We start from the raw sequence: 14543 nt of genomic DNA, 5'->3' as shown, positions 1-14543 counted from the left end.
TATGGCAATCCTGTTCTGACGACAATCAAATTCACTTGTGCCTCTTAACAGAGCACCCTGAGTAGCTGATCCTTTCCCCTCCCCTTAATCTCTCAACGTCACACATAGCAAATGAAATCAAGCACACTGCGCTGCATGCTGCTGCCATCCACAGCGCCTCACTGCCCGCGCTCTGAGGGCATTACATCCACCAGCACGAGCTGAAGCACAAGTTGGGACACAAAACCTGCCTGCCTGCGTTTGTTAGGCTGGCCCTCGCCCAAGGAACTTTCTCTGTGTTGTCACTCCTCTAGCAGCTTCCCAAGCTCCTGTGCAGATCGACCCTTTCCAGTTGGCTAGCCACTCAAAAAGACAGCCCGGCCCATTTCTGAAATGAAACGTTGAGTGTAGGAGTCCCTTTAAATCAACTACACATGTTGTTGCTAAGGAATTTTCAGGTCAGAACAGTTCCTCCAGAACACCTCCTAATCAACAATGTTAAAATGCTTTGAAATACTTCAGTGACACTCAAAAAACAGTATCACTCACATCATCTGTATGAATATAAGCTTGAAAACTATTTGCAAGAGAAATTATACTGCTAGAGCTATGCAGTATGGTATAACTATGCATGCTGTTCTTGTTAAATCTAGGAAAGCAATTGACCAGTTAGGAAACCACCTGATAGAGTTACTGAAGGGCAAGCAAAAGGTTGTAAAAGGGGAAAAAGATACAGATGAACATAAAAATAATGACTGGTTACAAAACACCAATGTTAGCTGTTCTGATGTAATTATCACAGAGATTGGAAGAAGTATAGGAGCAATTTTGGATTATCACACGAAGAGAAGGCTGCATACAAGGGTGCAGTTATAAAAAATAATAAGAAAAAAAACACTAGTAAAATGAAAAACAGCAAAGCACCTCAACAGAAAACTACATATAGGTAGCGTTTCTGAGGTAAGTTACGCCAGAGAAATAAAAAAGAAATAAGGGAGAGAAATTACAAAGTAAAATATTTTACAGTGTAATGTGCCACCACTAACAGAGATGAATCAGCAGCAATATAAACACAGAGGGCAGCCACAAGGCTAAGTACTGCTTACCATTTTGCCAAATCAAATTTTCAAATACAATTAACACCTAAAACTAAAAGACTTCTTGCAAACCATTTTCAACAATAAAACTGCAATTAGTTCCTTCACACAGCTTTTATTTTGGGTGAAAGCAATAGCAAGTATTTTGAGTAAAATTATCTATTAAAGTGATGCTTACAGCATTCTGTGCAGTTCATATGATCCCTCCTTATTAAAATAGCTTTGTCATCTCACCACTGTGAGCTGGACCATGTATTTGTTTATGTATACGCACGTGAACATATAAACACATATATATGCACATGATTTTAATATATGTATATGCACTCACACACATTTTGCAACCCCCCTATAAACAAGAGTTGGAATGAGATGAGCTTAAAGGTCCAAACCCAAACTATTCTATGATTCTACTTATTTTTGGTGTGTATGTATTTTAAAATCTGGATTCAATAAGCATGCATATTGAACTGACAAATCTTTACATCGTAACAACTACAAGTACTCTAATGAGGCTGAAATTGATTTTGATCTTTAAGCTTCTCCCAGTACAATAAGGATATAACCATACATACATAGTTGTCACGATCCAAATATTGGAGGCGATGGTTCAACACATATATACACCTGGAGGGAGATTAAGGCAGCTAACAAAGAGAAATGCTATCCAGTGATTTATTACAAATTCTAAGCCACTAAGGAATGGGGGGGAAAATGGGGAAGTAAGCAATAGTAAAGAGAGAAATCCTAGTGAATGGTTTACAAGGCAAGGACAGTCATCACCAAGGATCTAGTGATGTCTTGTTGGTAAACAGGGAGGCAGCAAGTTGGTCAGCAATGTCTTGATGACCTGCACAGCTGCAGTTCAGCCAAGAGGGTACCCATTCTTCCTTGGAAGTCTTCAGGATTTTATCCTCTCCATAGCATCCTTCTGGTTGCCAGGGGCAGTAGCTGGTTGTCAGGGTTACTTCTGTTTGGTTGGTCAAGGACGACAGCAGTTGCCAGAGGCTCTTCTGTTTAGTTCCTTGGGGACAATGGTAGTTGCAAGGATAATTCTGTTTTGCTCATCAGGGGTGATGGTGCCAGTAGTTGCAAGAGCATGTCCATAGTGCATGCCCTTCCCATTGAGTAATCACCAGCTGATCATGATACTATCACATGGTGGGCTGCTAGGTACAGGCACTGATTGCATGGTGGCACCCTCCTCTGAGACAACCCCTGTAAGTCAGCCTGAATGTCTGAAAGAAGCAGCAGCCAAAAAGCTTTCTCCTTTTTGTCACCCAGCTGCATATGTTTCTCTCACCACTGTGCTCATGGTAACCATTAATCCCAAAAGCCTGCCAAGCAGGTTATGTCTCCGATGGGTGCAACTGAACAAGCTTTGAGTCAGAAATCATTCCAGCTTCTTATAAAAATGGACAAATTTAACCTTTTGAACTTCTTTATGTTTTCTTTACGAAGTATGTTTCAGAAAGGGTGAGCAGGTTGTTATTTTGTCTCTGCTTTTAATATTTTTGACAAATACACTACATATTCTCTGTAATACAAAATTGATTTTTCTTTCTGGTTTCTAAGTGCTCTTCTTCCACACTGAACCTTTGGAACATAGTGTGCTTCAGCTACAGTTCTCTTTTAAAACTAGATGCCTGCTCTGGACTTCGTATAATTTAGTCTATATGGCAGCACAGACGTGCTTGGTGCATGTCATCAAAGGCCTTCAAAAGACTAAATCAGAACACAAAAAGAGAAATGGCTTGAAAACAAAGAGGCATAATTCAAAGAAAACACAAAGATCAGAACTTAAAAGTTGAAATAAATTAGCCAAACGAAAGGCAATTTTGTCCCTTTAGCCCCCACCTTGCAGATATTTTGCTAAAGCGTTTGAGGAACTCTGTTTATTCCACTTATAATTTATCTTCATACAAATCTTTAAATTCCTTAATTTCGAGTGATTTCTTATAATTACTTGACTATAAGAGCATTAGAGAATTTACAAATACTGAAGAAATGAACAAAATCATAAATTCAGTATTCATCAACAAAGTTAATCCCACTAGGGTCAGCAGTGCCACCCCAAACTGCAGGAAAGCTCATCCCCTCATTAGATGTGTTTCCATTAGACCACCCCCAAGAATTCAGCACTCAACTAGTATATCAGAGATCCAGTTTCCTCTGTGCTGGGGGACTGTGAATTTCTTGCATGATCTAAACCACATGGACCTAAAGATACAACGTGGCAAATTCAGTCCTTCATGACTGAGTTGTTCATTTTTTGCAGTTCAGCATTGACTGATGAATGCAGCAATTGGCATGAGAGGAGCTCACTGCAACAGAATCTAGTGCCCAGTTTTTACACTCCTTTCCAGATAAAAAAGCTGATTCTTGACGTAACTGGACTACTGTCACTCCCACCAGCCAGAATCACTGTTTCACTTTGGATTGGAACAGCTTCAATGAGAATTAAGAAATTTACACTCTCTCCTGTCCAAGTATATCCCATAAGCAGCAGCTGCAACACTGAAAGTCAATCAAACTTCAATAAGGAAAAAATTCAAGTAATCTTTCACTTACCTATCCCAAGTAAGAGCTCCAATTACCCAAGTGTCGCACAGATGTAAGAAATCATTCTCTAACCCTGTTCTGCAATCCTATTACCTGGAAATATGTTTCAAGTACAGGCAGATTTCCTTTTTATAGACTCATAGAATTCTTAAGAGTTGGAAGGGACATTTAAAGGCCATCTAGTCCAAATCCCTTGCAATGAACAGACATTCACTGCTACATCAGGTTTCCCAGTGCCTGAACCTTCAAATTCGCCAGGGATGGGGCATTAAACACACCTCTGGGTAACCTGTTCCAGTGCCTCACCACCCTCACTGTATAGGACCTTTTCCTAATGGCCAATGTAAAATCTACCCTCTCTGAGCTTGAAGCCATTTCCTCTTATTCTATCATCACAGACCCCACTAAACAGTCTGTCCCCTTTATTCCTGTAGCTCCCATTTAGACACTGAAAGGCCGCTATCGGGTCACCTCACAGCCTTCTCTTCTCCAGGCTGAACAGCCACAGCTTTCTCAGTCAGTTCTCACAGGGAAGGCGTTCCCTCCCTTGGATCATTTAATGGCCCTCCACTGGACACACTCCAACAGGTCCATATCTCTCCTGTACTGAGGACTCCACATCCGGATGCAGTACTCCAGGATAGGCCTCATCAGCATGGAGTAGAAGGGCAGGATTACCCCCCTTGCCCTGCTGGCCATGCTTCTTCTGATGCAGCCCAGGATAGATACAGTTGGCTTTCTGGGCTGGGTACATTGCTAGCTCATGCCCAGCTTGCCATCTACCAGTACCCACAGGTCTTTGTCAGCAAGGCTGCACTCAATCCTTTCATCCCCCAGCTTATATTGGTATCGAGGGTTGCCTTGACTCAGGTGCAAGATCTTGCATTTGGATTTATTGAATCTCATGAGGTTCAACTGGGCCCATTGCTGAACCCCGTCTATGTCCCTCTGGATGGCATCCCATGCCTCTGATTGACTGCACCCCACAGTTTGGCATCATCAGCAAACTTACGTTCCATTTAGGTATGAGGAGAGACAATATATTCAGCATTGTTAAACTTCAGATGATGTGAAAAAGAAAATTTTAGGTAGGTAAACCATAAAGTCTAATCAATCTCAGAATGAGATGACACAGGATGTTTTTTGAGATACTAAATATTTACGCTTTTACTTCTCTGTGCACACAAATAAGGTTCTGCTGTTCAAAAGTATTGGGACATTCATAATCTGTACACTCTATATTCACTCTTTATACAAGAGCAGAAATGGAAACAGCTGGAGAAAGACAGAGTATCCAGGCTAGCATAACCTGGAAGAATACAAAAAGAGAAATTAAAAAAGAAAGGAAATCACAGTTAAGCATAAACAGTAGGTGTGATTTGTTTTACTGTAATAGCAACTACAAAATTAAACTCTAAGTGGGTGTTTGGAAAACATGCAAACCAAGTGAAGATCTTAACTGAAGAACTGTGTCTAGTTAAAAGAAGAAATCAAAGCTATGCAAAAGTAAAAAAAAAAAAAAAAGAAAGAAAAAAAAAGGTGCAAGAAGACTAGACTGAAAGAACACACAGATGAAATACTGACCATCTCATATTTAAAATTCAGCCCATTTCGGAATACAAAGTTGTTATAGTTTGCTGTTTTTATGTCTTCAGTTACATTTATGGCCCACAGGAAGTCCCACAATATTTAGAAGCATTATTTAGACAAGTTGCAGGCTAGGACAACTTGTTATTAAGGAACGAGAATTAACTAATCTTGAGAAAAAAAAAAAAAAGAAGAAGAAACAAGACTTGGACCATTATCTGCCTGAACATTCTTAGATTCTCTTAAAATCATTTAGCTATATTGGGCTGGAGCACCTCCCCTACAAAGGCAGGCTCAGAGAGCTGGGGCTCTTCAGCTTGGAGAAGAGAAGGCTCTGGGAGAATCTTATAGCAGCTTCCCAGTACATGAAGTGGGTCTAGTATGCTGGAAAGGGACTTCTTACAAGGCCAGGTAGTGACAGGATGAGGGGAAGTGGCTTTAAACAGGAAGAGGGTAGATTTATACTAGATAATTGGAAAAAATTATTTACTGAGAGGGTGGCAAGACACTAGAACAGGTTGCCCAGTGAGGCTGTGGATGCCCCTCTCTGGAGGTGTTCAAGGTCAGGCTGGATGGGGCTTTGAGCAACCTGCTCTAGAGGGAGATGTTCCTGCCTATAGCAGATGAGCTGGAACTAGATGATCTTAGAAGTCACTTAAAACCCAAACTACTCTGTGATCTTTACTATATGCAGTGAACAAATTCTGATTATTTTCAGTTTAAGTAATTTCTTCTTAGGCACACACAAACTCAAAAAGCCAAATTTTAATGTGAAATAAATCTAGTCACAGAAGAAACATTTGAAATAGTAAGAAGGGCTTAGGTTTTTTTGTTTGCTTTTTTTTTTTTTTTTTTAATAACTTCAGGTCTTACTTCCAAGAAGAAAACAGTCACAAATTTAATACAACAAAAAATTCAATCACTAATTATGTCCTATGAGCTTGTACAGTATTGTAAAAACTTCCCACAGGTACTTTTTGAAAATATAGCACACCAGTGAGTTCTACTTGCAGCACGAACCCTCCACTTTTCACTGAGATTTGGGGAGCCCAGCTGTTTGCCACCACGGAGAGCTGCTATGGTTAGCAACTTTTCTCATGAGTTCTGTTTAACCAAGCATAACTGCTGAAGTCAGAGGAGGTAAAAATGAATACATAGGTATGTGCTAATAAAAGAAAATCCTGAAGCCACATCTGTCTCTATGGAGATAGGAAAGTTAGGCCACTCAAATACAAGCAACAAAGATTTACAAGTATACAAAGTAGCCAATGTTCCTATATAATTACAAAGTTAATCACATACTTGGTTGTATTTAGGCCAGGGCAGAGATCAGGAAAGGTGATGTGAAGGAACTGCCATAAGTATTCAAGCCCAGAATACACAAATTCTGCTGGTGGTGACCTTTAAAAAAGGTTTCTATTACATAAAGTTTCTATTACATAAAGTTTGCATACAGTACGCTGGTATTAATTTTAGTTTCTTTTTTTCTCCTGTTCCAGTTTCCTGTTCTTTAATGTGGGTCATATCAGTTTGTTTTAGCAACGAGTCCCAGTTAAGACACAAAAGAAAGAAACCAGATGATGTAGTTTTCTCTCAATTATTTTTTCCACAGTTTGAAGGAGTTTTAAATATAACCCAAGGAAACTCTAGCTGCCAGGTTACAATCTACAATTCTGCTATGCACTGTATTCATGGGGAGGAAAAAAACAACAACAAAAAAGCACATTTTAAAATCTTTCTTAGTGCCTGAAACTTAGCAAAGTTTAAACTCTAATTCAAAATATGTTTTATTAGGTGTAGCTTCATAGAGGTGCAACGCATCTGAAATTCCTACAGAGTTCAAAAAAATTTGTAGGTGTCTCATGCCTACAGTGATTATAGAGTTTTGCGTGCTTAAGTAGTTTTAAAACAATATTAGAACATATCAGTTTCAGAAGCAATGATCTTTTCAAAACTTCCTTGCTTAAGAAGATATAACTTTCCTTCACTTATGCAAAGAATTGGTTTCACAGTTACAAACCGTAAACTTAACTTCCTTTAATAAAAGCAAAAAGCTCCCCCAAACAAAAAAGAAACCACATGTTATGCAAAAAGAGATAAAGGAAGAAATTTTACATTGGTAATTTCTTCTTATAAATGAATCAGAACCTCAAGAATTAGAATTACAGAATGAGGAAACTTGTACTGCATAGTTATAAGACCTCTGGCTTTTACAATTTTTACACAAGAAGTCTTCAAGCAACTTGGTAGCATTTGTTATACTGAGTAAGCACATGCATAGTAATAGTGCAATCACATATGAAGGTGACAGTAAAGCTTGTTTCACTTAAGAAGTTCTAACAAAGCTGAACCACACACACTACAATCTGTTCAAAATTGGTATATAAATACCTGCATAGTTCATTTACATTTTGTTTAAAGACACATAATGTTATGAGTTATGATTTGCACTTCAAAGCACATCTCAAAACCCTTCCATGCAAAGAGCTAGTCTGTAGAATGTGGTTAAAAAAAAAATACAGCTGCAGGCTGTCACACAGATTACCAGTTTGTGATCTTCAGCAGGAAAGAACCTCTTGGGGTAAGTCAGAAGTTCACTGCACAAGTTCTCTACAATGAAGAATTCAATAAAAGAATTAGCATAGGAACACTTTTTACATGTTTTGAAAGTGATCCAGAAAGGCTCCAGCTGAAAAGGAATGGTTTGGTTGTTTTTGTTGCTGTTTTATGAAAGTTGACAATAAAGCATTTTCAGTTTCAAGAAACAGTAGCAAGATTGAAGTCTCACCACCTCATGCACTTCGTAATTAAAGATGATGATTTCAACACACATGCCTTTTACTGCTAGAAAACATTGCCTTTACTTAAGTCCTTAATCATCCAGCCATCACTTCAGCATGTCAAGAAAGACTGTCCACCTTCCATGTTCAGGTCCAAGTGCAAGGTGCTGCATTTATAGGTTCATAGGTTCATAGGCTCATTAGGTTGGAAAGGACCTACAAGATCATCCAGTCCAACCATCAACTTGGGTTGAGGCAATCCCAGTATGAGAACAGACTGGGAGATGAGCTCATTGAGTGCAGCTCTGCCAAAGACTTGGGGGTCTCAAAGGACAATAAGCTGAACGTGAGCCAGAAGTGACCTCTTGGAGCCTGAAGCCAGAAGAACCCTGAGCAGCATCAGAAGTGGGGTGGCCAGCAAGGCAAGGGAGGTGTCATCCCTCTCTGCTCTGCTCTTGCAAGGCCCCAGCTGGAGTACTGTGCTCAGCCCTGGAGCTCCCAATACAGGGGGGATGTGGGGCTGCTGGAAAAGGTCCAGAGGAGGGCCACAAAGATAATCAGAGGACTGGAGAACTTCTTCTATAAAGACATGCTGAGGGAAGGGAACTGCGCTTTTTCCTGGCTGGGAAAAGAGGAAACTCTGGATAGCCCTCACTGCAGCATTCCAGTATTTAGAGAGAGCTTATAAGCAAGAGGGAGACCAACTTTTGAATTTGTCTGATAGTGATAGGACAAGAAGAAAACTAAAGTGATAGTACAATGGGCTTTAAACTGAAAGAGTGGAGATTTATGTCAAATGTTAGGTAGAAATTTACTCAGAGCATGGTGAGGCACTGGAATGGAACGTCCAGAGAAGTTGTGGATCTCACATCACTGGAGAAGTTTAAAATGCAGGTTCAGCTCACCCTGGACTGTCACTCTAACCTCATTACCTGCTCTCATTACTCAAACAGGAAACTTGCAGGTTCATTCTCAAAGTGACTGCTGAAGTCTGAGAAAATACACTCCAGTTTTTCATGCCTCTGGTATTGTTAGTGATACTTCAGTTCTCCACCCATCATTTTAAAGAAGCTCTATCTCCAGGCACTATTAAAAAATGTTACCTCTCCTATTATACCATGTGAACTCCTAAGGAAATGTTGAGAAAAATACATGCACAGGCATCTTTATGGAGCACTAAGCTCCTCCATATCTGAACCACAATGAACAGCAGTTTTTGTCCCACAATGACTTACTGCATACAGCTAATATGTGTTAGACAACACGAAGCAAGTGTGAGATTTCCACCTACACTAGATCAGAAGAGGCAGAACTTTTCTTAATCCCCTTATGTGGCAGCATCTCAGATGGCAGGATGAGTTATATTCCACCATTCCTCAAGGGAAAAAAACATAGATATAGGGAGGCTGCATTTGTTTCCCACAGGTACATCTGGGTACCAATTTTAAAAACTCAGTCATAGAAGACAAGAAATCGAAATATCATCCCAGTATGGACAAACGAGTCACATATTGGGTGCAAATTGATTATTTTTCATTGCAGAGTGACATTTGTAATCCATCACTGTACATTTCCATAGCTAACAGCATATTGAAAGTTTCATACAGATAGACCTAAAAGATGACAGTGCTGAACTGAAAAATCCACTTAAAGTTTCAGAAGAAATGTTGTTAAGTTTAATGGCCAAAACAGACATCAAAGCAAATTGAGTAGGAAAAAAAAAAAAAGTGTGATCTGTTTAGCTGATGAACTTTCTGCCCTCTTTAGATAAATTAAAAAACTATGCAAGAATCCCACACAGAGACAGTACACTATAACACAGCCTTTGGAATAGAGATTAAATAAAATATGAAAGTTCATGCAAATCAATATGCACGACTCTTTATAGCCATGATACTGTTAACTAAAAAAGGAGTTAATGTTTGGCAACAGATCTACATTTGGAAATATAAGAACACTATGTGGTAAAAAAAAAAAAAAAAGTGAAAATTAAACATCTAATTAATCACCCTGCCTGGACGCCTACCTGTGCAACCTGGTCTAGGGAGCTGCTTTGGCAGGGAGGTAGGACTCGATGATCTCTAAAGGTCTCTTCCAACCCCTACAGTTCTGTGATTCTGGGATCTTGCAAGGAAAGGAGGGTATGTTAGAAGGTCGTCTCAATTGCTGCTGCAGAGATTAAAGGAATATCTCAACAGCAGAGTTCTGATGCTGTTACAGCTTTAAGCCAGAGAACTTACTTTGGTTTTTAATGTATCAAGAAAATAATAATGCAATTACCTATAGAAGCATATAATGCTTTGTGTCAGAAATGTGGTTTTTTTTTTAAGTGTCTAACTAGAGAACTAGCCTCCCACCAGAGCTCCATTGCACTCACAACGGTTAAATTTCCTCTAGAGAATATAGACCTCTTACATTTTAGCTGCCAGTTGATACAACCTAAGCAACAGGAGCTAAAGGGATTTTTTTTATTATTATTTTTATGCACAGTTTTTATCACAACAGCCACAGGGAATATTTTCCCACCTTCTTCCAGAGGCAATTCTAAGTAACCACTATAGAAGCTTGATACTAAAGCACTGGTAAAGTAGCTAAGGCAAGGGAACATCTGGATTATACATGAAAATATTTAGATATTTAGCACCTTTTAGATGAGGTGCTAAAGGATTTGATTTAGTAGTTGGGTAGGGATAGTGATAGGAGGATGGTTGGAGTAGATGATCTTGTAGGTCCTTTCCAACCTTATGAACGTATGAACTTATTAAAAAAAAAAGACAAAAGAAAAAAAGTGTGTATATATATAGGTCATGCTTTCATCCAAGCACTGAGCAAGTTATTATATTTAAACACATTTTACAAACAACACAGGTACTGCGGATAAAATTCTCAATATACCATCACATAGACTAGTACCGCAGAAGTGACACATATAGAAATTGCATTTTTAGTTTTGATGTCAAACCTCCCTCCATCCAAAACACAGAACTAGAAAGAAGACAGACACTAAGTATTGCATAACTACAGGACCAGTGAGAGTTAGATTTAAGTACTTACTTATGTGTACGAGAGAATATGTACCAGCACATCACATGAAGTTACATGCCTTAGAAGCAGTACCCCTAATTCCACAAATAAATATGGCTTATAACATTACTCAGACTTTTCATCCATCTGTATTTTGAAAGCTGTTACATTGCTGATCATCACTCTTACTGGAAGGCTTTTCCACAGAAACCTGCTAATGCTCCAGGCTATTTCCAAATTCCTTGCCTTGTGAAATCTGGGTTAATTCAAGTCCAAGTGATACTTTCTTGCACTTCTGACATTTCAGTGAAACTTAAGACAGTTATATGAGCTCTCAGTACTGTTTCAGACCTAAACTATTTGTAACATTACCGTCAACATTTCCTAATGTGGAAACCTGGAAGCTGATGACTGCATTCAGATTCAGGCATTGCACGGATTTCAAGACACACTGTAAACTTAGTGGTTTCAGAGCTATGACCAATACCGTGGCAAAGAGCCGCATCCTCACCCACAAGCTGTTGTGAAAGTGAGTACTACAGAACTGCCTCGAGGCTGAGTTTACGGTGCCTCGCAGTCTCAATTACCAGTCAGCTCAAAACTGCAGGATGCTCAGCGCCTGCGGTAAAGATTCTGCTCCTCTCAATGGTCTTTTATTCACTTGAGAGTCACCATCCATCACCTTTTTCTGCAGCTCCACCTATGAAAACGGCATCAGCCTCAAGCCTCAATTTCTACTCTTATCCAGAAGATTTTACCTAGTAGTAGCTGAAACTAGCAAAAAAATGTCTAAACTTATGAGGTTACATCTTAGGAGCCTGCCTAACACATTACTCATAGTGCACACCCCTCACTGACAACAGTAAATAAAGAATTCCCTGTACAATTACACAAACCAGAGAGCTTTTAATATACACTCATTCTGAAAATAAAAGCCTACAGAATGCTTTGATACTTATTTAATATCCTGATAAAACTGTTTTGAAAACATCATCTTAACCTTTAGAGCAATATTTATGATAATAACAGAACTGCTTGAGTCTCTGTAGTATTCAATATTGTACATGAGATGCATGTTCGTTACACTTTATCCCTGGATATCTGTTTTCAGTTTGCTTAATATTGCAGATGATCAACGAGTAGCAAGGAAAAAATGTAACACACAGCCTACTGCCTATGCCAGGAATTGAAAAAGGATTAAAAGAAAAGCAGCCACCCACTTCAGCAATCACTGTATATCATCTCTTTAATGCCTAAACATCACTTGAAATCTTCTTCTCTCAATTCATCACGTGATAGATAAGCTAATCCTATATAGTTCATCCCTTAATGAATACTGTTCTCCGTGTTGTTGCTATACTCAAGGAGAAACAGCAGATATTGCTTCAGCACTGTCTTCATCACACTCCATCCATCATCAGGGCTTTGTGCGTGCCAAGCTCAAAACCGAGTGACAGTGCTCAAACCTTCAGCAAACACCTTCTCGAGCTGCAGCAGCACACAGTGCCTCCAGAAGCTGACCTCCTCCTCACTCAGGCATGATGTGTTATGCTGAAAAAACCTCGTGCACGAGGCTTTCCCTGCCCAAGCCACCAGCACAATGCAGAGCGGGTTATGAACTCAAGAGGGGCAGCTGGCTCTGAAACGCCTCCTGCTTGCACGTTTGTAGGATGAGTCCTGTGCTGTGCTGCACCGTGCAGAGCCACCAGGTCAGCTACTACACCTTCAACAGATCCAGCACACCCAGACCGCCGCTCCTGGGCACAGCGCTGGAAGATGATGTTCCAACACACGCAGGCGACCGCACGCACCACCACAATCCCCCACCGCGCACCTCGGCTCCATTCCAGGCCTCTGAGACCCACCCTGATCCATTCAGAGGACCTCTCCAGAGCCGCCTAGGCCACGTTTCGCCTCCGCCTGAACTCCCCAGCAGGACAAGGCCGGGACGGAGCGGCGGACCCCCGCCCCATTGTCCCAACCCGCCGCGCCCACTCCGGAGAACGCAGCCCCGCTCACCTCGCTTGGAGCCGGCGCTGGGAGCTCCGCCGGTGCCCTTGGAGCCCTTGCGGGAGGCCATGGCGCCTCCTGTCAGGTAGCGCGGGGCGGGGCTACAGCGGGAATGAGTCAGGAGCCACCGCCGTCCGTGCGCCGAGAACGGGAGCGCCGGCAGCCACCGCAACCAAGCGCCGGGCACGCCCCCCTCCCCTCCCGCCCGTAGCCTGCAGCCAATGGCAGAGCGTGCAGGACGATTGGGCGTGACCTCTCTCTGCACCGATTGGCCGCGAGGCGGAGGGGGCGGGCTGCGCGTGTCCACCGCGCTCCCCGTGGCCGGCGGCTTTGAACGTGGCAACATGGAAGCGGGGCGGCTTCTCGCGAGGCTTCACCGGGAGCGCGCGGAGCTGGGGGTGGAGTCTTGCAATGGGGGCTGGGGTCGGCTCCTGCGTGGCTGTAGGGGGAAAGCGCTGTGGCTTGCTTGCTTGCTTGCTTGCTTGCTTGCGGGCGGTAGTTTGTTGAAAGCCTGAATTATTAAGTGGTTAAGCATGTTCTAAGTGTAAACACCGTGTTTTAGGTTAAAATTGGCAGTTTTGGAAATTAGAGCCTTTGAAAACTGGAGTCTGGAGAGAGAAGGTTCTCCCTGAAGTGGAGGTTGGCAGTGGTCTTGGAGCTCAGTGATGCAATGGATGTATCTAGAAATAATAAATCACAGAGCAGCGTTAATTGGCTATTCTCCATGAGACCAAGCTTAGATGGTTCATCCCATGGAAGGATGGCAATGTGGTCCTTTAGGAGTAAAGGTGGTTCTACAGGTGTCAAGATGAAGCCTTTTCATTCTTGTTGTTTTCTTGTGTTACTCTACCAAAACCTTGTTTGTCACATTGTATGGAAGGAGACAGTGTTTTGAAGATGTGCTCCTTTCCTCTAGTAAGGCTGGAAATGGCAAACAAATACAGAACTTGCTGGAGATGAACAGAGAGAACCCTGTGATACATACAATTTGTCATGGAAGTACTATTGGGGTCAATAATTATCGTTCCAACAAATGGCAACACACAAGGAAAGAAAAAGACGGCAATTGGAAATTGACAGTTTATAACTGTGCTTATTTTAAAATGTAAAATTAATAGGGAAAAGAAATTGCCTACATGACTGTATTCTCACATACGGTGGTTACTACCGTATAAGAAGGCAGTACCCTGTGATTGATGTGGGATGCAGCTTCCTGGAGCAGTGCTATAGGAGGTGGCATTCTGTTAAAAGAAGAGATATGAAGAATGCGTAAGCAACTGGGTGAATTATTTACTGTGGAACAAACTTCTGACTATAAATGGACTGTAAAATCCCTACTTCTGCTTGAAGTGATATGCAGATGCCAGCATTTAGGTTCTGGTGTAGTCAGTGCCCACTTGTGCTCTCCTCTCTCCAAGCAGCCTCTTGCATACAAAGAGATGTTCAGCTATTTAGAATTGTTTTGTATCTTTGTTCTGATCACTGGCATTCTGCGTCGTCTTGT

General features: G+C 41.2%; 1 protein-coding gene across 1 annotated transcript in view; it reads right to left on the bottom strand.

The window, feature by feature from the left end:
* Positions 1–13179, bottom strand: part of ASPH (aspartate beta-hydroxylase) — a 104151-nt gene extending 90972 nt beyond the window's left edge. Inside the window, exon 1 of the mRNA XM_065751930.1 lies at positions 13049–13179. Coding sequence (XP_065608002.1) covers positions 13049–13109 — 61 coding nt within the window. The 5' untranslated portion in view covers positions 13110–13179. The remainder of the gene's footprint in view (positions 1–13048) is intronic.
* Between the last annotated feature and the right edge of the window lie 1364 nt (positions 13180–14543).

This window comes from Cyrtonyx montezumae, unplaced genomic scaffold (assembly GCF_038088225.1).
Source record: "Cyrtonyx montezumae isolate F1298 unplaced genomic scaffold, pur_monq_1.0 scaffold_8, whole genome shotgun sequence".
NCBI classification, from domain to species: domain Eukaryota; kingdom Metazoa; phylum Chordata; class Aves; order Galliformes; family Odontophoridae; genus Cyrtonyx; species Cyrtonyx montezumae.
Note: the sequence above shows the minus strand (reverse complement) of the source record. Positions and strands in the feature narration are given on the sequence as shown.